This window comes from Triturus cristatus, chromosome 6 (genome assembly GCF_964204655.1).
Source record: "Triturus cristatus chromosome 6, aTriCri1.1, whole genome shotgun sequence".
NCBI classification, from domain to species: Eukaryota; Metazoa; Chordata; class Amphibia; order Caudata; family Salamandridae; genus Triturus; species Triturus cristatus.
In genome coordinates, this window is record NC_140589.1 from 829,676,228 (window position 1) to 829,700,671 (window position 24,444).

A 24,444-nucleotide genomic window follows, 5' to 3' on the forward strand; every position below is an offset into this window, starting at 1 on the left:
GGGGTGTGTGGTCGCTCAGGCACCCCCAGTTCCTTATTCTGTTTGCGCAGTTCTATTTCCGCCAGTCGGCGCTCGTGCTCGAGCGTTATTTTTTTCTCTTCCAGCTCTCTTTGTCTCTGCTTTTCTTCTCGTTCCTCTCGAAGCCGCATATGCTCGAGGTTGATTTTCTGTTCAGCCAACTTAAGTTCCCCATCCATCTTGAGTCGTGCCATCTCTAATTCGTGTAATCTGACTCTGTCTCTTTCTCGTATCTCCTCCTGTGAGAGGCCCGTTCCCTGCTCCTCGGGAGCCGTGGCGTTCCCCTCTGGTGTGATGCTGTTTTGGTCGGAGGGTCCTGTGACCCCAGTTTCTGTCCATGACTCAAGAGCGTGCTTTAGATCATCCTTGGTACTCAGGCCGGTGGTAGCAATGCCAAGTTCTATGCAAAATTGTCTCAGTTCGCGGTGGTTGTATTCTTCTAATTTCTCCATTTGGAACTTCTCGGTGGAGCTGCTATCTTTGGTCGACATCGTGCTTTGTCGTGGGGTGAGCTACTCTCTGTACGAATACGCGTTGATTCGGATCCCGCCGCTGCCACCAATGTTAGAAAAGGTAGATGGACCGGGAGGGTCGGCCGGGGTCAGGAGGAGAGGTCTCCGGGGAGAGCCGTCTCCAGCGATCGTACAGACAAGTAACTTCCCCCCCCCACAGACAGATATCACACACGGATAAGGTTCAGTGTTCTTTATAAGCACTTATTTAAGGTACGGTTAAATGGTACAAGGAGGTCTGGACTCCGGGGTCCCCTCGATTAGAGTCTAGCAAGGTAGGGAAGGGGGTAGCGGGACAGTCTATTTACCAATCAGGTAGTTCGGATGAGATGATGATGAGCTCACAATCCTCGAGCTTGGTGATTAGGTGGTATGGGCCGCGGCAGCGCCAGCAGGTCCCGGTGTGGATGGGCGTTACAACGGGCCGCGGCAGCGCCAGCAGGTCCCAGGAAGGTGACTGTTGCAGAAGGCCGCGGCAGCGCCAGCAGGTCCCGGTGAGGATGGTCGTTACAACGGGCCGCGGCAGCGCCAGCAGGTCCCAGGAAGGTGACTGTTGCAGAAGGCCGCGGCAGCGCCAGCAGGTCCCGGTGAGGATGGTCGTTACAACGGGCCGCGGCAGCGCCAGCAGGTCCCAGGAAGGTGAAGGTTGCAGAAGGCCGCGGCAGCGCCAGCAGGCAGGACGATGGTTCACAAGAGCGGCTACGGCAGCGCCAGTAGACCGTCAGGGTTGAGTTCACTCGGTGTCTCTCGACTCCAGGATACAACTGCCTTCCTGCTCCGGAGCTGCCCCAGTTATAGGGCTGGTGCCCTTTGATGTCCGGACCCTCGCACTCGGAGGTCGGAGGGTCCGGGATGAAGGTGTCCAGACACCCAGCAGGGGGTGGAGCCAGTGCCTGGGGGAGCTGGGGGCGATCGGCACCTGGCGGGGGAGAGCCCTTGACAGTTCGTTCTCCCATTGACTTGCCAAGTGGTCCGCTCACCTCCTGGGTGGATGGTGGTGCCGGGATGTCGGGGCCGGCCAGGCCCGGGGTTAGGGTCGAGGGGAGGCCGTGCGGCCGCGTGGTGCAGGGCCCAAGATGGCGGCTTGACCCGGCCGGGAAAGCCGGTGGGGCGGGACCCCGTGATGAGTAGGGGTCCGAGGGCAGAGGGTCCGTCGGGAGACGGAGTACAGGTGCTTGTTGCGGGGATATGCCAGGTGGGCCGGGGTTCGGGCCCCGTCGAGCGGGGAGGGAGCGAGCCGTTTGTGAGGCCTGTCCAACAGTGCGTGTTTACCTTTCACTATTTTACATGTGTGTGGCACTCCTGTGTTAATTACAGTGGCATTAGCTTATAACATTTGAGCACTGTGCTGATATATGGCCAACTGCCGTACAAAGCCTGAGATTGCATTTGCGTCTCACCTGGCTTTCGCCTTTAGTTCCCACACTTGGTAGTTAGGAACGTGTCTTTTTTTTGTGTCAATTTCTTCCACGTACCGCGCTGATGCTTTCGGTCTGTTCTCTATTCTTTTCCATTCTACAATTGAACTCTGCACCATTTCTGTGTACGCCATGAGTTTCCTTTACATGACTTGGGGCTGCAACGTGAGTACTGTTCATGACTTTTTCCATGCATTTTTCTCTAACTACAGTAAAACGTATTTTGCACTGTCATGACTACTGTGAGAAAGGGCCATCTTTCTTGCATGGTATGCCCTCACTTTTTGCTGAATTGCTGATGTACTTTGACTGAGTGTGCCCTGGGCTCCTGCCAATCAGGTACCCAGGGACTATGTTCCTTCCCTAAATCTGCATGAAGCCTAAACCCAATTGGCTTCTCTGGCCACATGTCAGCCCCTGGTAAATGGTACCCTAGGTACCCAGGGCCCTGTGACCAGAGAAGGCCCCTAAGGGCTGCAGCACTTATTGTGCCACCCTTAGAGGCCCTGTACCCTGACTCACACACTGCCTTTGCAGGCTGAGTGTCTTGGTGTAGAACAAAACAGAGAGTCGACATGGCACTCCTGTGTGCAATGCCCACAACACACACTGCCCTGGCATACCTCAGTCACCCCTCTAGCTGGGTGCCCTGTGCCAGTGGTGTGGGTACAGGTGCATGAGCCCTGTACCCCTACAGTACCCAGGTCCATTCCTGGGCACTGTAGGTGCAGTGCTGCCATTAAGAGTATATGGTGCTGGGAGGTCGTCATCATGAACTCCATAGCACCATGATGGCTGCTCTGAAGACTGAGAAGTTTGATATCAAACTTCTCAGCACATTAAACCCACACTGATGCCAGTGTGCGATTTAATGTAAGATGCACGGCAGAGGGCAACTTAGAGTTGCCCCCTGAACCTAACCTACAATCCACGTCCTGTCTGAGAGGCTGCCTAGGCTGACACACAGCAGACATGTTGCTGGACCCCTGGGTAGAGAGCCATCCACTCTCCTGGGACTGCAACAATGCACATCCAGGGTGGGTAGGGGGAGCTTCAAAGGCATGCCGCCTTTGTGAGCTTCTTCAGACCACTTGCTGTACTCAGCAATTGGCCCCCACCGGTTCTGACCCCCAGTCTGGTGGGAAGACTGGCAGGAAACCCCAGGGGAGGAAAGGGGGTGTGCCAGCCTCTGCCAACCCCACCCCTCAGGTGGGGGAGGCGAGGTGAAGAACATCTCCGGGCTCTCGCCATCTTGAAGATTGGGATCCCTGCCCAATCAGGACTAGGCTCCTGCCCCTCTCCCACTGGAGAGTGGCAGGATAGGGGTGTACCCACCCCAGGGAAGGGACCCATTTGTCAATGCCCTTTACCTACCTTTAACGCCCCTAAATTTAGTATTTAGGGGCACCCTGAACCTTCATTCCTCAGATCCCGAATCTGAAACAAGCAAGAAGAACAAGAAGAAGAAGACCTGCCATGCAGCTGCTAACAAGAGGACGACACCAACTGACTTGGCCCCAGCCCTACACGCCTGTTGACCCTCAAACCTGCTCCTGCTGAAACCCGGTGTCTCCAGTGGTCAGCAACCTCAAAAACCCCGGCGGGTCTGACTGCCTTGTGACTCTAAAAAGACTGGGACTCCCACGAGCAGTGGTTCTGCTCGAAGCAAGTAACAAGCCCCTGGTGCCAACGAGGAACCGCGACTCCTGCACACTCTGCACCCGCCAAGCCTGGCTGTGCCGGACTGGACAAAGACCCCGAGGACGCCCCCCCGGTGACTCTGACCAAGAATCCAGCACCCAAGGAACCACCTCGAAGATCCTGATGACGCCTGCAGCATCAGAACCAGGGACCCCTCCAACCGCGACCAGCTGAGGCTAAGAATTCCGACGCGAAAAGACACTCCTGCACCCGGTGCCCTGCGGCCCCCTGTGCCCAGCTCCTGGGTGCCTACCTAACCTACAGCTTCTCAACTTACCTCTCGAAGTGGTGGTCACACCTGATGAATCTTCGTCCCCGAGCTTGCAGCCTTTGTTCGTCCTGTAGCTTCTCCATTGGAATCCATTGAGCGCCCGACGGCTCAAAAGCACCCTGCACCCAGCCGCCCGAGTGCCCCTGGGAGTGCAACCTCTGTCCTATTTTTCTTCCCCACTTGCCCTGAGCAAGTGACCAGGAGCTCAGCTCCCACAGCCGTGTGGCCTGCCTACTAGCCGCCGCCAATCAAAGGCCCCCTGCCCGCCGTAGGCTAACATTGGGCCTAACTCTCTCTGCACCCGGCTGCCCCTGTGCTGCTGAGGGTGTAACATCTGTACCTACCTGACCCTGGGAGACCCCTGAGTCTATGCCCAGAACCTTAACTCTGCCAGTCGAGTACTTACCCAAAAGCTGATAACTCACTTTTCCTCCATAGGGTAACATTGACTGGTTTCACTTGGAAATTCTTCTGTCGAGTTTTGAAACTTTAAAATATTCACTAAACATCAGCCGATCAATGAAAACAAAATTACTCACCTGCTATCAGGAGAGATTCCAGTGCTGGATCTTGGTGCCCAGCACTGACCCTGAAAAGTAATTACAACCGTACTTGCCGATAACTTGATTTTCCTCCATAGGATAACATTGCCTGGTTTTTGCCCGAAATTCTTCTAAGTGTCGATTTTTGAAACTTACAAATAGTCCTTAAAAATCGCCTCTGTAACAAAAACGATTTCTTTCAACTGTTTACAGGAAATGCACCAGGGTTAAATCCAGGATCCAACCCTGAGTAAGAAAATCATACGTAAAGTAACTGAAATTGCATTTACTTAAAACTCCCATTGAGCTCAATGTTATAATTGTGTTTGAATTGTGTTGCCTATTGCAACAACTGTATCTATTGCATTCAAAAGTCTATTGCCTATTGAAAGTATTTAACTAAAGCATCTCATTCTGAGGAAGTAAATTTTGATACCAATTGTTGGTTCTAAAATAAAACAACTATATATTTTTATATATAACCCATTGGCCTAGAGTTCAGTTCTTGAGTGTGTGAGACCATTTGCTGACTGAGTGTGTACAACAGATGCTTTGCACTGTCCTCTGATACTGCCTTACTACCACTTTAGAGAGTAAGGTCATATCTAACTCTAGCCTCTGCCAAACCTCCGGGGACTGTGGACTCTGTGCATAATGTACCTATTTGGGAACAGTATATACAGAGCCACTTTCTTACAGCTACCTTTCACTATTACCGTAAATTACTTGCATTCGTGACTGCCTAACGTAATGCAATACACTTACCTGCCTTTAAAAGCTGCTACTTGTACGTAGCGATTTTATGTGATCAAGGCCGTAGGTCGGCGGCCGAAACGCATTTTGTGGACCAGTTTATATTGTGAATAAACTCACCATTGTACCTGCTGACGTGGTCTGTGCCTGTGTGTTCTTTTGCTGCCTGCAAACCGCTACGGGACCTTCTGCTGCTATATATTGATACACGTATGAAAAAACATGAGGATGTGATTAAAGAAAGAAAGATCTTCAAGTTTGCGCGTGACCAGAACGATTATGCTACTGGTAGGATCTTTACATTCGCACGCAAAAATGACAATTACAAAAGACAAGCATTATCCGGTGGGAATACACGTGATAGACAAGCAACTTCCAGAAATGAGGCCCAAATCAGTGATGGCGATTCTGATGCAGTGTCCCTAACTACCAACAGTGATTCGGATGATGGTCAACCTGGCACATCGGTGCCACTACCATCCAACACTCCTAGTTTTTCTTTAGTGGAGGAACTGAATTTTGTGAGCGAGGACCGGAGGTATGCCTTGCGCCCCCGCAAACCTCAATTCGTGCAAGGGGAACAATCAACCAACGCAGGAGGGAGAGGAGGCTCAAACACCGCCAACATTTTCTCAGGAGGGAATTCGCGAAGGGCTTGGAAGAAATAACAAGCGTCACACAGAATACTGTCATCAATCTAACGGACACAGTACTATCTACAGCTGAAATGCAACTTTTGTCTTTGGGTCTCTCTTTCTATCCCAAACATCGCTTCTCCTATAACCAAACCAGAATTCATTTGTTCAAGTTCGTAAGAAAAATAAAACTGAAAAAATATTTTCAATTGAACACATTCGAAGGTAAATCTTCTGGTTTTGTAAAGAATACTATCAGCACAGAAGGTGCATTACAGGTCAAAGACATTCCTAATTTACAGACATTAATAGATCTGAGAAGTGAAGGTGAAGTCGAGGATATATCTATCGCTACTCGTGATCTTGTCCGCAACAAGACAGCTCTCAGTCCTTTCCGTCCCACCTGCACTTTCCTTCCCCTTATGCCTAAAGACGCAGTTGATGTCTTCAGTGACCGTGTGATTACTGAGCTTAAAGCATTAAATAGGAAAATACCCTTCCAATCACGAAAGAATGATTATCGTAATAGACAATACCATGCTTTGATCTCCAAATTGCAGTGTAACCACAATCTCATCATTAACAAGTCGGACAAGGGTGGTAATACAGTACTATGGTCCCGTATTGATTATTTAGCAGAGGCTGAGCGACATCTCTCGGACACCTCTTGCTATAGACATTCGTCCAAATTTGAAATGAGGTCTGCAGAAGAAACAACCCGTAAGAAAATCCTTCATTGGAAGAGAATTGGTCTTTTATCTAAAGAAGAAATGAACTTTCTGAGTATTGACCATCCAATAACTCCTATGTTGTACTTTCTACCAAAGGTTCATAAGAAAAAGATTCCTGTCCCTGGTCACCCCATAATTTCTGCACAGGGCAGTATGAATGAGAACTTGTCAAAATATGTTGATTTTTTCCTGCAACCTCATATGACTTCTTTGCCATCTTTTATCAAAGATACTACTGACTTTTTGAACAAGGTTAAAGATATCACATGGTGTTCTGATTATCTGTTGGTAGTGATGGATATTGAATCCCTCTACACTAGTATTGATCATAAACAAGGCACGAATGCCACGAAATACTTTTTGGAAAACAGGGATATCAACATGTTGGAACATAATACCATGCTTTTGGAGATGATCGAATTATGTCTATCCACTAACTTTTTTCTTTTCCAGAGTGATTTTTTCCATCAGGTGCGCGGGGTGGCCATGGGGGCTTGCTTCTCCCCTAGCTACTCATGCTTGCATGTGGGTTGGTGGGAGAGGAATGTCCTCATGGTCGCTCATAAGCACTGGTGGAGTCATATGGTCCACTATTGGCGTTACATTGACGATATATTTTTGGTCTGGAAAGGTTCTAAGGAGGATGCTATGATATTTGTCAAAGACATTAATGTGAATGATTTAAACCTTAAGTTTACTGTTTCTATTGACAACCTTTCTGTTGAATTTCTAGATGTCTTGGTGTATATAGACAATGACAGACTCTGTACTAAGTTACATAGAAAAATTACTGCGGGAAATTCCATTCTTCATGCTAATAGTGCACATCCCCGGCACTTAATCAATAGCATACCTTATGGCGAATTCATTCGCATTAGAAGGATTTGCAGTTCAGAATTGGTTTCCACTGAATGTCAGAAGGCAGCATTTAATAGATTCTTGGATAGGGGTTATTAAGCGCATCTCTTGACCCTCGCCCTTAATAAGGCCAATAGTAAAACTAGAGTCAATTTACGGCAGCCTAGTACTAAAAATGTAATCAAGATTTCAGGACCTTTGGTACAGTCGATACGTTTGATTACAACGTTTTGTGCTCAAGAAAATGCCATCCGCAAGATTATTTATTCAGAATGGCCCATTGTCTTAACTGACAACATTCTTGGCCCTATCCTTCCTGTTCTTCCGTCCATTACCTTTAGAAAAGCTCCTTCAATGAGGGATGCCCTTGTGAGACCAATGCTTGCGCCTAGCACCAAAGGCACTTGGCCAACTAGGACAGGTTTTTTCAAATGTAATTCTTGCCGAGCGTGCACTTTTGCTACCAATAGTACACATTACAAAACAGCTTTCAGCGACAATGAGATAGCTATCCAAGGGCATCTAACCTGCCGCACAGAATATGCTATTTACAAACTTAAATGCACATGTGATTTAGAATATATTGGTAGCACCAAACTTCCTGTGCATAAGCGTATTCTTCAACATGTGAGAGCTATTGTCAATTCTGACCACAACTACCCGGTTGCTAGGCACTTCAAGTCCATCCATGAGAATAAATTAAAGGATTTGGAGTTCACGGTCATTGGTTCAGTTGCCAACCCCGGACGGGGCGGCAATCGTGATAAGCTATTGAGACAACGGGAGTCCCATTTTATTCTTGCTCTCGATACAAGAGCTCCCAATGGCCTTAACATGAATGAAGATCTGCATAATTTTCTATGATTGTTGTATCACATTCAATATCATTTTTTAGATGCATTGTCTGACAGTATACACTATACATTTTAACTGTTGTCAATTTCTCCCCTCATTCGATATGTTCCTTCTACTCATTGACTAGCTGCTATTGCTTTTAGGATCATTAGTATTTTATAGCTCTGTTTTGCACTGTTCCTTCACTAGCACCTTACATTTTTTAGATTTTTTCAGACTATTTATTATCGGGGTAATTTTATGTATAGAGTGAGTTTAAAAATATATTGTTTTTAGGCATTTTCCTACTATGAGATTTTAGCTATTTATGACGTTCGGCAGTTTTTATTGTTGCACTGATATTGCTGAACTGTTCTGTTTGGACTATTTCTTGTCACCAATTTTTTTATCTCATGTCTTTTTAGATTCTAGATTTTTTGACGTTTTTTAATTGGTGATCAGATTAGTTTCTTAGTTTATTTTTATATATGTACATTTGAGTGTGACACTTGCCTGTCCTAACATAATTTTGGGAATGGTATATGTGTCCTCATGTATTGTCATATGTATTGTTACATTCAGCTACCTCTCTATGCACTTTACCTCTCAGTTGTTTTTTGTCTCATTTTTTAATGTCCGTAGTTTTGTTTAAGGGCTGATATGTTCTGTTAGATGCAATTCATTGGTACCATGTGGGCATTCTGTATGGACACTTGTCCTTTATTTGTTAGATTTTCTACATTTTAGGTATCTGTAGTGGCGGAATATCTGCACTATGTATTAATTTTTGACTACCGCCCGTTTGCTACCTATGTGTATTTTTGACATTATTCGTCCTTTATTATCAGTATTATTTACTTTTTGCATCTGACTCTCATACCTTTCATGCCCGGACTCTTTTGGGACATTTTGAGACTTAATTTTTCGATAGTTTCAGTCTGTTTTCTATTTTCACTGTATTTTGGTGTTGTCTCTCTATTTATTTCGTCATCATAATGCGATGCATCATGTGATCAAGCTCCCTGCGTGGAGCGAAACGCATCATGGAGGACACTGGTCCTGAGATTTACTGAACTTCTATTTGGGATAATTAAAATACCTGCTTCACCCACTCCTTGCTGTTGTGGGATTCTGTTATTTCCTTCGGAGGAGAGAGGTCCGTACCTTCATTTTCTGCTGAACTGAGGAGCAGAGAGGGATTGTTTCTACTTATATATATATGTATATAGAGGGACACAACGGGGAGCCAAGGAGAACATCTTTATTGCAGCGTGGCAGGCACAACGCGTTCCGTCTTTATTGACTTTCTCAAATGCCAAACACCAGAAACTGACACCTGCTGACATTCAAACGATCCACTATGCTCCCATTGGTGGGGGGCCCAGCAGAGTCAACCAATAGCGTGAACACCTCTTTGTAGTCCCACTTGGCGGACTCCAACTCCCAGCAGGCACCATTTCGGCTAGCAGGTAAGTGTTTTGGCTGTCGACTCTTTGTAACTCACAGTGAGTGTTGGCGATCTATGACATGACGAGTATAGGTGCAGATTAAAATGGCAAGTGTCCTCGCAGCTCAAAGATCTCTCCCGGGCCCCCTTAGACGTCTCACCGCATTTGTGAAGGTTCAGGCAGATCCTGAGACTCAGCAGCAATGCGCTGGCCTCTCCGTGTAATCACAAACTGAATTGTCAGCGGTGTGAGCACTGTTCATTCATGCGGGGGCCTGGGCTTTCCAATACATGGGAATCCAGGAAAGCTGTATAGCGGGTGCCCTTGTAGCTCTGGCCACAAGCGAGATGGGTCTCCCTAGCGTGCTCGGGTCATAGCGCGCAAAACATCCCCAACAAGATTCCTCACTCCGAAGAGAAAGAGACCAGAGGTACACAACGGGGAGCCAAGGAGAACATCTTTATTGCAGCGTGGCAGGCATGACGCGTTTTGTCTTTATTGACTTTCTCAAATGCCAAACACCAGAAACTGACACCTGCTCACATTCAAACGATCCATTATGCTCCCATTGGTGGGGGCCTAGCAGAGTCAACCAATAGCGTGAACACCTCTTTGTAGTCCCACTTGGCAGACCCCAACTCCCAGCAGGCACCATTTCGGCTAGCAGGTAAGTGTTTTGGCTGTCGACTCTTTGTAACTCACACTGAGTGTTGGCGATCTATGACATGACGAGTATAGGTGCAGATTAAAATAGCAAGTGTCCTCACAGCTCAAAGACCTCTCCCGGGCCCCCTTAGACGTCTCACTGCATTTGTGAAGGTCCAGGCAGATCCTGAGACTCAGCAGCAATGCGCTGGCCTCTCTGTGTAATCATGAACTGAATTGTCAGCGGTGTGAGCACTGTTCCTTCATGCGGGGCCAGGGCTTTCCAATACCTGGGAATCCAGGAAAGCTGTATAGCGGGTGCCCTTGTAGCTCCGGCCACAAGTGAGACGGGTCCCCCTAGCGTGCTCGGGGCAATGTGCGCAAAATATCCATAACAAGATTCCTCACTCCGAAGAGAAAGAGGCCAGAGGGACACAACAGGGAGCGAAGGAGAACATCTTTATTGCAGCGTGGCAGGCATGACGCGTTTCGTCTTTATTGACTTTCTCAAATGCCAAACACCAGAAACTGACACCTGCTGACATTCAAACGATCCATTATGCTCCCATTGGTGGGGGCCCAGCAGAGTCAACCAATAGCGTGAACACCTCTTTATAGTCCCACTTGGCGGACTCCAACTCCCAGCAGTCACCATTTCGGCTAGCAGGTAAGTATTTTGGCTGTCGACTCTTTGTAACTCACAGTGAGTGCTGGCGATCTATGACATGACGAGCATATATATATATATATATATATATATATATATATATATATATATATATATATATATATATATATATATATATATATATATATATATATATATATATATGTATGTATATATATATATATATATATGAGAAAAGGAGGTTGCCGTTGTATTGAGTCGCACTCCAACTCGGTACGCTGTTCATGCAGGCGGCCCCTGCGCGGACACACATCACCCCGTTCTTTCCTCGCCGACGCGTTTCGGGCTATTGCGCCCTTCATCATTGGGCGTGGTTAAGGCAAAGCCATGACAAGCAGGACCAACAGTTACATCCCCTTTATTTGAATCAACATGGCGTACAGGTGAGTATCACGCACTGGTTTCTGGGACTGGTAGTCATTATATTACCCAGGTGGGTTGCTGCCACAGAATTGTCCATTAAAAAGTTCTTAGAAGCTCAAATATGTCCTATCACAGCTCCCGCCTGTTTTACCAAACAGCTCCAAGTTGCTCCGTGTTACACCATGCCCCAATAAGCAGGAACGGACTCACATGGGGTCTTGTGATGGTGCGGCTCGTGGCCCAGGCAGGACCACTTTAAATGAGAAAAGGAGGTTGCCGTTGTATTGAGTCGCACTCCAACTCGGTACGCTGTTCATGCAGGCGGCCCCTGCGCGGACACACATCACCCCGTTCTTTCCTCGCCGACGCGTTTCGGGCTATTGCGCCCTTCATCATTGGGCGTGGTTAAGGCAAAGCCATGACAAGCAGGACCAACAGTTACATCCCCTTTATTTGATTCAACATGGCGTACAGGTGAGTATCACGCACTGGTTTCTGGGACTGGTAGTCATTATATTACCCAGGTGGGTTGCTGCCACAGTGATGATGAAGGGCGCAATAGCCCGAAACGCGTCGGCGAGGAAAGAACGGGGTGATGTGTGTCCGCGCAGGGGCCGCCTGCATGAACAGCGTACCGAGTTGGAGTGCGACTCAATACAACGGCAACCTCCTTTTCTCATTTAAAGTGGTCCTGCCTGGGCCACGAGCCGCACCATCACAAGACCCCATGTGAGTCCGTTCCTGCTTATTGGGGCATGGTGTAACACGGAGCAACTTGGAGCTGTTTGGTAAAACAGGCGGGAGCTGTGATAGGACATATTTGAGCTTCTAAGAACTTTTTAATGGACAATTCTGTGGCAGCAACCCACCTGGGTAATATAATGACTACCAGTCCCAGAAACCAGTGCGTGATACTCACCTGTACGCCATGTTGATTCAAATAAAGGGGATGTAACTGTTGGTCCTGCTTGTCATGGCTTTGCCTTAACCACGCCCAATGTTGAAGGGCGCAATAGCCCGAAACGCGTCGGCGAGGAAAGAACGGGGTGATGTGTGTCCGCGCAGGGGCCGCCTGCATGAACAGCGTACCGAGTTGGAGTGCGACTCAATACAACGGCAACCTCCTTTTCTCATTTTAAGTGGTCCTGCCTGGGCCACGAGCCGCACCATCACAAGACCCCATGTGAGTCCGTTCCTGCTTATTGGGGCATGGTGTAACACGGAGCAACTTGGAGCTGTTTGGTAAAACAGGCGGGAGCTGTGATAGGACATATTTGAGCTTCTAAGAACTTTTTAATGGACAATTCTGTGGCAGCAACCCACCTGGGTAATATAATGACTACCAGTCCCAGAAACCAGTGCGTGATACTCACCTGTACGCCATGTTGATTCAAATAAAGGGGATGTAACTGTTGGTCCTGCTTGTCATGGCTTTGCCTTAACCACGCCCAATGATGAAGGGCGCAATAGCCCGAAACGCGTCGGCGAGGAAAGAACGGGGTGATGTGTGTCCGCGCAGGGGCCGCCTGCATGAACAGCGTACCGAGTTGGAGTGCGACTCAATACAACGGCAACCTCCTTTTCTCATTTAAAGTGGTCCTGCCTGGGCCACGAGCCGCACCATCACAAGACCCCATGTGAGTCCGTTCCTGCTTATTGGGGCATGGTGTAACACGGAGCAACTTGGAGCTGTTTGGTAAAACAGGCGGGAGCTGTGATAGGACATATTTGAGCTTCTAAGAACTTTTTAATGGACAATTCTGTGGCAGCAACCCACCTGGGTAATATAATGACTACCAGTCCCAGAAACCAGTGCGTGATACTCACCTGTACGCCATGTTGATTCAAATAAAGGGGATGTAACTGTTGGTCCTGCTTGTCATGGCTTTGCCTTAACCACGCCCAATGATGAAGGGCGCAATAGCCCGAAACGCGTCGGCGAGGAAAGAACGGGGTGATGTGTGTCCGCGCAGGGGCCGCCTGCATGAACAGCGTACCGAGTTGGAGTGCGACTCAATACAACGGCAACCTCCTTTTCTCATTTAAAGTGGTCCTGCCTGGGCCACGAGCCGCACCATCACAAGACCCCATGTGAGTCCGTTCCTGCTTATTGGGGCATGGTGTAACACGGAGCAACTTGGAGCTGTTTGGTAAAACAGGCGGGAGCTGTGATAGGACATATTTGAGCTTCTAAGAACTTTTTAATGGACAATTCTGTGGCAGCAACCCACCTGGGTAATATAATGACTACCAGTCCCAGAAACCAGTGCGTGATACTCACCTGTACGCCATGTTGATTCAAATAAAGGGGATGTAACTGTTGGTCCTGCTTGTCATGGCTTTGCCTTAACCACGCCCAATGATGAAGGGCGCAATAGCCCGAAACGCGTCGGCGAGGAAAGAACGGGGTGATGTGTGTCCGCGCAGGGGCCGCCTGCATGAACAGCGTACCGAGTTGGAGTGCGACTCAATACAACGGCAACCTCCTTTTCTCATTTAAAGTGGTCCTGCCTGGGCCACGAGCCGCACCATCACAAGACCCCATGTGAGTCCGTTCCTGCTTATTGGGGCATGGTGTAACACGGAGCAACTTGGAGCTGTTTGGTAAAACAGGCGGGAGCTGTGATAGGACATATTTGAGCTTCTAAGAACTTTTTAATGGACAATTCTGTGGCAGCAACCCACCTGGGTAATATAATGACTACCAGTCCCAGAAACCAGTGCGTGATACTCACCTGTACGCCATGTTGATTCAAATAAAGGGGATGTAACTGTTGGTCCTGCTTGTCATGGCTTTGCCTTAACCACGCCCAATGATGAAGGGCGCAATAGCCCGAAACGCGTCGGCGAGGAAAGAACGGGGTGATGTGTGTCCGCGCAGGGGCCGCCTGCATGAACAGCGTACCGAGTTGGAGTGCGACTCAATACAACGGCAACCTCCTTTTCTCATATATATATATATATATATATTCACTTAAAAAACCATAGGTTTCACACACGTTATAGTTAGGAATTAGCATTTAAAAAACCTTGCAAATTCACTTAAAAAACCATAAGTTTCACACATGTTATAGTTAGCTGGACATTTCCCTCGTAAAAAATCATTGAAATTCCCCCGTTATAGTTAGCGCAGGCAACTATAACTCACGCGACCGCAATCCTCTGCTGATGACGTCAGATATTACATCACTGTATTTAGACACCTATTTACCCATGTCTTCTTCCATTAATCTTTAGCTATACATATATTACAAATATTTATTTTTCAGAAAGACACATATGTAATCAGTGATGTAATATCTGACGTCATCAGCAGAGGATTGCGGTCGCGTGAGTTATAGTTGCCTGCGCTAACTATAACGGGGGAATTTCAATGTTTTTTTACGAGGGAAATGTCCAGCTAACTATAACATGTGTGAAACCTATGGTTTTTTAAGTGAATTTGCAAGGTTTTTTAAATGCTAATTCCTAACTATAACGTGTGTGAAACCTATGTTTTTTTAAGTGAATTTGTACGGTTTTTTAAATGCTAAGTTATGTATTTATTAATATATTTTTTTTTTCAGGTTTTTCACCGTGCCCGCACGGTGCGCTTCTCACACCGTGCGCACACTGTGGGCGCATGGTGCGCCCACGATGCGTTGTGCGTGTCATGCGCGTACGGTGCGCGCACTCCGCTATTTTTCGAAAAAAAAAATATTGTTTTTTTTACCCTTGGGGGTCATTCAGTGACCCCCTGACAAAGGCTAGGGGGTCAGGAACTGTCCATCCTGCCCCCTTTTCACGTTTTCCACCTTTGTTTTTCACTGCCTCAGACTGCGAGAGACAAAATGGCGGCCGACACTTCCTGATTTCGACCGATTCGAATGTTTACTGACATCTAACAACCAATCAGAATTGCGCTCGCGCACGGCACCGTGAGCGTACGGTATGCTTACCGTACGCACACGGTGTGCGCTTATAGATATATATGTACTTTTAACTGCAATTTTCTCAGGAACTACTGAACAGATTTACACCAGACCTGCAAAAGGCACATCCCTGACCTTAGGACTACCTCTCTGCCAAATTTCAAGTAATTCTGTTCAGCCATTTGAGCTGTACCTTGGACTAAAGGTCCCTATGGAAAATTGCATGGGAAAAACGCGTTTTGGGACCCCCCTTCAAGGTAGGAGCGGAGCGGAGCGCCCCACCTATTTTGAAAATTTCGCGAGGATTCATCAATCGGCGCAAGAGTTATTCCAAATAGAATGTGGCGGATTTCCTATGGAAACACGGTCCTAACTATAACTATCTACTGGCGACCGCCAGTAGATAATATATATATATATATATATATATATTATATATATTTTTTCACTGAAAAAAACCATAGGTTTCAGGGGCGTTATAGTTAGCTGGACTTTTCACTCGTACAAAACCATTGAAATTCCCCCGTTATAGTTAGTTCAGCTAACTTTAACTCGCGCGCCCGCAATGCACTGCTGATGACGTCACATATTTCATCACTCATGACATGGTCAGTGATATCACTCATGACATCACCGATGACATCTCCAATAACATCACTGATGACATCACTGATGACATCATCCTTGTGATAGAGTGGCAGACCTCCTCTCACCCTAATTTAACCTTTGATACACACATTCAAAAATAGAAACTAAAATTTTCAAACCAATGGACATACCAAACCAGTTACAACAACCTATTCAGTAATTCTAAGATCCACATACAAATCCACTCATTCACCTACAGTCACTCATACGCAGAGAGATGTAAAAAGGGGAACGGCCTAGACCACCTCTCTGCAACGCAGTGCAGTGGCGCTAACTGGAAGCACCTGGTGGGCTAGTTAGCCCCCAGGGGCCCTCAGGATTGAAGGGGAATTATTTCCCCAACTTAAAACGCGCCATAGGGCGTGTTTGCACACGTCACCTCAGGCCCCGTCCCCTCCCTGCCCCACTGTGTAAACACGCCATGTGGCTGTTTTAAGTTGGGATATTAAGTCCCCTTGAATCCTGAGGGTCCCTAGGGGCAAAATAGCCCACTAGGTACGTCCAGTAAGCGCCATTGCAGAGAGGTGTAAAAAGGGGCACGGCTTGCACCACCTCTCTGCAACGCAGCGCAGTGGCGCTTACTGGAAGCACCTGGTGGGCTAGTTGGCCCCCAGGGTCCCTCAGGATTAAAATGGAATTATTTCCCCAACTTAAAACGTGCCACAGGGCGTGTTTGCACATGTCACATCAGGCCCCGTTCCCTCCCTTCACCACTGTGTAAACACGCCCTGTTGCCTTTCTAAGTTGGTCCTTCAGGGCCTGCCCCCTAATTTTAGAAAAAAAAAATTTGGAAGGGGGCCGTGTGGCCCCCCTCCCGAGGCCTTAATTGGGCCTGGGGACCCCAACCCCCGGGCATGGCTTTTTTTTTTTATTCTTTAGGAGTGGGGCTGCGTTGCCCCCCTCCTCAGGCCACTTATAGCCCGGGGGACCCCATCCCCCGGGGCCGGCCTTTGTTTTTTATTATAGAAACACCTAGGACATGCTGGACAAACCGTATGTACCTATCACCATGACGATTTGCGTGATATTCATTAAAAGGCGACTATGCACACAATGTATACACGTGGAATGTATTTACACCTCTAGTGAAGCTCTGACGTGTCTGACGCCCTACCGTGCCTAATCCCGGCGCCTCCGCCGTTGGGTGCTCTCCAAGTAGACACCCTTGTCGTTTATTTATACAAACATGGGTAGCTATTGACGGGCACATTTAATACACACGCACATCAAGCCATTCAAAGGGGATTTGATAAAATACGACCAAAACTATGCAAGAAACCCCTCTCACGGTTAAAAAACACACATCCACCGTCGAATGTGTAATACTTTTTATTTTACTCTCTGGAAAGGATACGAACCTCAATTGAGAGTCACAGCACGCTCCTGGCTGAGCCCAATGCTGTGTTACACCCACCAGTGCCCGCCGAGTGCCACACATCTCTGTGTTGTATTCCACCAGCTAGTGCGTATGCTATGACACTCTCTAGCCCATGTGCACTGTAACACCACCCGTGAATATGTCATGCCACACTTGCCTTCGCACAGGTTATATTGCCCCATCTAACGTGCCTTCCTCGATGCCTATGTTATAACGCACAGAGCTATGCCATACATATTACAATCTGGGATCAATATCTTTGTCACAGTGCATATGCACTCCCCAGCACATATTTTATATTACAACTTTAGAGACTAGTTAGGATACACAACGCTGCCCTGTGCATATTACACTCCAAGGTGCATATCTCATAGCACGCGCTAGTGCCTGTGCTATCTCGCACTCTCCAATGAATCTGTCATTGCGCACAATGTATTGCATAATATATTTCACGCCCGGTTCATCTTATATCACACTTTTTGGTGCATAGTTTATACCATACACTATATCTCGTTTTCATTTTCAATCGTGCTCTCAGGACTATATTCTATATAACACTGCGTTCACCTACCCTTTTCACAGGCATTACATTTTGCGATGGGGGTGGAGGGTCAGGGGGAGTTTCTGCCAAGTGAGCCTGGAGTCACAGTCACAAACATCCTCTTCTTCCTGAATAAAAGTGAGATTGTGCTGCATACTTGTTCATATTTTAAGTAGTTCGCACAGACACACATTTTAAAAACAATAAAGTTCCTAATACCTGCCTTCTCTGAACAGTTAGCTTGCTGACCCATCCACCTCCTCCCTATCCTCTGTTGTCTGAATCCATGAACTAGCCTCCTCCCTCCTGCCATGCATGGTCTGATGTGCTGCCACTGCCCTCCATTTAGCATGATGTACCAGTCCACTCCTCCTGCCCTCCGTTGCCCAATTCTATGCCCCATCATTGACCCCTGCTTAGCCTCTGTGCTTAGCTTGCTGCCCCTATTCTCCTTCCCCCTGCCCTCCGATGTCTTTGTGCATGCCCCTGTTCCATCCTTTTTGTCCACCATGTTCCATGGACCTGCCACTCCTATCTACTCTGAGTGTTCTGTTGAGCTGCCACTCCCCTCCCATCTGCCTAGCATTGTCAGATGAATGTAACCTGTCCCTGCCACCTCCACCCTGCCTGTCCACATTCCATGCCCCAATCCCCTTCCTCCTGTCCTCCATGGTCCCTTCTGCCCTCCCTGGTCCGTTGTGCTGCAACTGCTCCTCCTGCCTGCCTCGCGTGGTCTGTTGTGAGGCCTCTTCCCCTGAACTCTCTTGTCTGTGCCCAGGTCCTGGCCCTCCCTTCTATCCTCCATGGTCCTTTGTGCATGCCCCTGCACCCTCCTTCTTGCCCATCATAGCCATTGTGTTGCCACTAACCCTCTGCTTGCCATGCATGGTCTTCTGTGCTGCCTTGTCCCCTCACACCTTCCCTGTGTGGTCAGCTAGCTGCCCCTGACCCCCTTCCACCTTCCCTCCATGGTCTGTGTGTATGCCATCATAGTCTCACTGTTGTTCTCCATGGTGTGTCTTGCTTCTAGTGCCCATCCTGCCTGACCACAATGGTCATCTTGCTGCTCCTGCCCTGCCCCCTTGCCTCCAGCCCTCTTTTTCCATGTGCAGACCCCTATTCCCTCCCTCCTGGCTTGTCTGTTCCATTGTAATGCCCCTGATCCATCCCTCCTGCCCTTTATGGTCTGTTATGCTGCAGCTTTCTCTCCTGTCTGTCCATTATGGTCAGCTAGCTATCATTGCCTCTTTCCCCTCTGTTCTCTATTGTCCATGTGCATGGTCCTGTCCCCTCCCTATTGCTTTCTATGGATTGTTGTGCTGCACTCCCGTCCCGCATGCCCTGTGAGGTGTATTGTGCTGCTGCAAACCCTGATGCCTGCCTTGTAGGGTCAGTTTGGTGCACCTCTCCATGTCCCTCCTGTCCTCTGTTATCCGAGTCCATGTCCCTACCCCAATTCCTCCTGCCTTCCATGATCCAATGTACCATACTTGCGAACATTTTGAACTTGGTAAGAGGGAGATTTGGAAACAAAACTGGGGTATTGATTTTCCCCTTTGAGTTACATTGAAAAAGAGGAGATTGTAGACTAGAGACAGATCAAATAAAGCCCATTTGAGCTTAAAAACATTGGATATTTCCTGGCTGAATCGGGTCTGTTGACATGTATGGTTGTACGACTACTGCCTCTTCCTTCTGCACACAATGGTCTATTATATTGCCACAGCCTCTCTTGCCAGTCCTGTATTGTTGGTTTGTGGCCCCTGCCCCCTTTCCACTGCCCTCCATAGTCTGTTGTGCTGCCACTGCCCTTCCTGCCTGCCCAGTGGGGTCAAATTATTGCCTCTGCACCCTCCTACCTGCCTTCAATTTTCAGAGTCCATGCCCCTGGCCTCTGCCTCTCAACAGTATCCTAATGAACAACTAGATTGCTAACACTCTATATTTATTACAAAAGTGTGGAATGCCTGACGTCATCTTCATGTAATCAAAACTGTAATACCTAGAGCATTTCCGTTAGAAATGACATATATGAGAGGGTCTTATTTGCATCAAAATTATGGTTAGTGCTCTAAAAAATTAAAATCAGGGCATATTTTCTGAGTTTTCAAATAGCGACAAAGCACTTTTAAATTATTTGTCATCTTTATGTTTTTTTATCCAGTTGACCACTTGATTAAATGTTGCACTTAGGGGAGAGGATGGGGTGTTACTTCCAGAGCTGCAGACTTTGCAACTGGGGAACCAGGTTGGAGTTTCTGCTTCAGCTCGACATTTTGTGATTCTGGTCAAATCACTTAATCTCCCCATGTCTACAACCAAAATGAATTTGTTCTTGTGTGATGTAACCAATGCTCATGTAAAGCACTCCAATGTCTGACAAGTCTGCACTATATAAAACTGCAAAAACACAAAAAATAAAAAGTGTTTTGCACACTTCTGTCATTGAGCTACATGTGGGCTATATCTGGGTGATATTTGTGCTACATTTGGGCTCTTTTGTCTCTGGTGGCCATCTTGGGATACTTATTTGTTATGAAGTTTCCTAATTTCCTCATTTACTACAGTCTCCTCAGTAGGAGATACTTTCAGTTTTTTACTTTGATTCCATCAAGAAGGTATTCAGATGTGTCACACATTTGCCATAAATTCAGAATGTTAGCACTCTAGTAGCTCATTAGATCACTGTAGGAAAGCTACTGCTCACCAGTGAAGTCTGCTGCTGGTATTGAAAGTGCATGTTTCAGTCTGCATGTCAGAATTTTTTAATGAAATAGAAGAGGATTTGAAAAGTCACTTAAAATGTGCCCTAATTTTTCTCTCTGCAGCACTAATCATACTTTCTATGGCAAAATGAACACCCTCATTTTGTTCCTTTTTAAATTAAATGTTTTAAGAGTTACCACTTTATTCCAATCAAGATGGCTTCAGGTGTGCAATACGTTTGTCATAAGTAGGACTGTTAGCGCTCTAGTTGTTCTTTAGAACACTCTGGGAAGCTGCAGTAGAACACAAAGGGATCAACTGACAGTCTCTGCCCTTGTTGGATGTACATGTTTTACTGAGAATGTCAGACTTCATTCTCACGTGACTGAGAAAGATAATGTGAATTTACAGTAAATATGTTCTAGCTTATAGATCACCTTCCAAACCTATGTGGGAAAAGCATGAGAAAATAGGTTTCTCTCAAACATGATTTATGATATCCCAGCAGAAGACTTTTTCATATGGTAAAATCACCTTAGAACACACCACAATTCCTAAAATGAGTATGGTACCATCAACAAAGGATTTATAATGTAACTAAAGTCTTAAAACCTTCTATTAACTGCAATGATTTTTAATTAGGTGCTATCATGTATATTGGTCCCAAGATGGCTGCCAACACATCTTGGAAGAACTGCTGACAGCCAATCAGATCGCACGATGAGATGTGTGGTTAGGCTCCGCCCAGATATATATGTGATTTTACTTTTGATTGTTTCAGGAACTACTGAACGGATTTACACCATTTAACCAAAAGGCACAACTCTGAACCAAGGGCTACCTTTTTGCCAAATTTGGCAAAAAGGTAGCCCTTGGTTCAGAGTTGTGCCTTTTGGTTAAATGGTGTAATTCCGTTAAGCAGTTCGGGCTGTAGCTGCGATTAAAGGTTGCTATGGAAAATTGCATGGGGAAAACACGTTTTGGGACCCCCTTTTTTCTCAGCCCCCGCTTGACGAATCACCCTGAGACTTTCAGGATAGGAGCGGACCGGAGCGCCCCACCAGTTTTGAAAATTTCGCGAAGATTCGTCCACCGGCGCCAAAGTTATTCTAAATAGAATGTTGTGGATTTCCTATGGATAATAGGTCCTAACTATAACTACCTACTGGCGACCGCCAGTAGGTAATATATTTATTACCTACTGGCGGTCGCCAATAGGTAGTTATAGTTAGGACCAAGTTTCCATCGGAAGAGCATTTTTTGTTTTGCTTATAACTTTGGCGTTGTTTGATGAATCTTCATGAAATGTTCCAAACTAATTCTTTGTTCATATCAGCTCCTATTGTGAAAGTTTGAGAGTGATTCTTCAAGGGGGGGCCGAGAAAAAAGAGGGGTCCCAAAACGTGTTTTCTCCATGTTAATTTCCATAGGAAACTTTAGACAAGGCTACAGGTCGAACGGGTGAACGGAATTACCCCAAATTTGGCAGGGAGAAGGGTCTTGGTCTAGAAAGCACGCTTTTGTTTATTTGGTGTAAATCCGTTCAGTAGTTTTGGAGAAATATCAAAATTTGCAGTTATCGATATTTGGGAATTCTGCCTTCTGATTGGCTGAGGTGTTATGCGCACGAGCTTGCAGCTTATTGGCTGCGAGCGGTGCGAGCGGTTGCAACTAGGAAGTGTTGGCAGCCATTTTGTGATTCCGTTGAAGCGAGTAAGGGAAAAAAGGGCGAAAAGAGTTGGAAAGAGGAGGGTAGGCGCCCTATGAGGTCTGTGGGGTGGTTAGGGTGTGCTACACAGGGAGTGTGAAGCGATGTATTCACCCCTACCGGTGTGAAAGTGCTGTTTTGCCCAGAGTGAGATGGTGCTGAGGTGAGGTGCCGGTACAATCGGGGATGAAACCATGAGCTGATTGCTGTAAACTGATCTGCTCTGGGCGCTGTAGGATACTGGCCGCTGTAGCATAGCTGTGCAAGTGGTGTTAGTATGGGTGTAGAGTATAGCGGTGTGAGCTCTGTGGGGTGGTTAGGGTGTGCTATACAGGGAGTGTGAAGTGAAGTATTCACCCCTAGCTGTGTGAAAGTGCTGTTTTGACCAGAGTGAGATGGTGCTGAGGTGAGGTGCCAGTACACTTGGAGATGAAACCGTGAGCTGATTGCTGTAAACTGATGTTCTCCTGGCACTGAAGTATACTGGCCGCTGTAGCATAGCTGTGCAAGTGGTGTTAGTATGGATATAGACTATAGTGGGTGTGGGAAGCAAACTACTCAACCCTACCGGTCTGAAGACTCAAATGGAGTGTTTTAGCAAGCAGGAATAAAGAAAAAATCGTGAAGAATATAATGCAGAATGTTGCAGTGCCACTGAAGACAAATGGTGAATTCAGGTGTGTTTAAGAAAGTGGCTGTGTGGGATAAAGCGATGGGGTCTGCAAGTTATATAAAAAATGTCTTTATGTAAGTGCCATAAATGGAACCACTGGTGCAAGAGCTAAGGCATCCATCTGAGGCAAACTCCAACCGCTTCTGCTGTATTCAAAGCTAAGCTTCTGCATCAGTCAATTCCACATTACATGTTACAGTTCCATGTGACATAAACAATACCTATTAGACATGAATGACTGTAAATAGTAGAATGAAAATAAAGGTAGGATATGATTACCACACTGTGCCAACCAGTTCCTAAACATTGCCGTGTTTTTTGATCTTGATCGCCAGTTGGTGAGCAGAGGCTGAGGATGAGCTAATTTGTGTGAAAGGGTTTCGTGGATAAGAGGCAGCCAGTGAGACGTGTGTACAAAGAATAGGTATGGTTTCAAAATGGATGTCGGGTTTAGGCTAATTTAGCAAGTAAATAGCGTATTTGCATAGGCCATACATCATCCATCCCTGGTTAGTGTGGAGAGGTAAGGCCCAATAATGAAAACAGAGTTCAAATGCCTAAGTATACTTAGAAAGTTATTATATGAAAATAGTTCAATTGAAATGTATTAAAAAATTTATTAGGAAAAGGTCAAAAAAGTTGGAAAAAATTAATCCAAGAATAAAGTGAATTTCTTACAAGTCTTGGAGATTGCAGTCCGGAAGTACTTCAGTGGCTTGAGATGCGTAATGTTCCAAGAGGCGATTGTTGCCATCGTGTGAGAAAAGCGAAGCGATCCAATTCATATCCACGAAGGGACAGAAATGTTCCTCGAATGTTGGAGCGACAATTTGAATTGGCAGGCAATCTGCGATGTTCTCAAAGGTCGCACGTTGCAGGAGATCTTTCGTGGCTGCGCAGAATCCCATTCCGCCAGGATACCTTTTTGCGTCGCATCCGCCATTGTTCCACTGCCCGAACAATCAAGTTCATGGTTTTCAAGATACTCCATTACCTGATGGATATCGGGAGCGTGTGCTGGGATGTTGGCACGGCATAGATCCATTCGCCAGTCGATTATGCAAGTTTTACAATAAAAAGATGGTTGCACGCAGATTGTATATGTGTAAATAAATGTCATGTTGTGGCTGGCTCAAATAATAGATAGAGGCAGGCAGCCGAAAAGTTGTTCCATTTTTTCACGGTATTGATGTAGCGTCACATAGAGGCGTAGTCTGTCAGACATGCTTGTTACCACAAGGAGCGTAGCCATTTTTAACAAGCTAAAATAGTAGTAGGATGGCCGCAGACAGAGCAAGAATTATGGGCACTTTTGCTGTTATTCCAGAGATGATCGAATGAATGAAGTCTGGTATTAGACTAAAAACTGTTTTAAAGCCTGTGAGAAGGCCGGAGGAGACAATGTTAAAAAAGTGTGCCAGACCTTAAATGTCAGATGTGTTGAAAATTGTGTACCAATTCA

At 46.7% G+C, this 24,444-nt stretch overlaps 1 protein-coding gene across 1 annotated transcript in view; it reads left to right on the top strand.

The window, feature by feature from the left end:
* Window positions 1-24,444, top strand: part of LOC146817941 (potassium/sodium hyperpolarization-activated cyclic nucleotide-gated channel 1-like) — a 1,926,818-nt gene that overhangs the window by 1,869,758 nt on the left and 32,616 nt on the right. Inside the window, exon 11 of the mRNA XM_085609718.1 lies at window positions 4,245-4,256. Coding sequence (XP_085465844.1) covers window positions 4,245-4,256 — 12 coding nt within the window. The remainder of the gene's footprint in view (window positions 1-4,244; window positions 4,257-24,444) is intronic.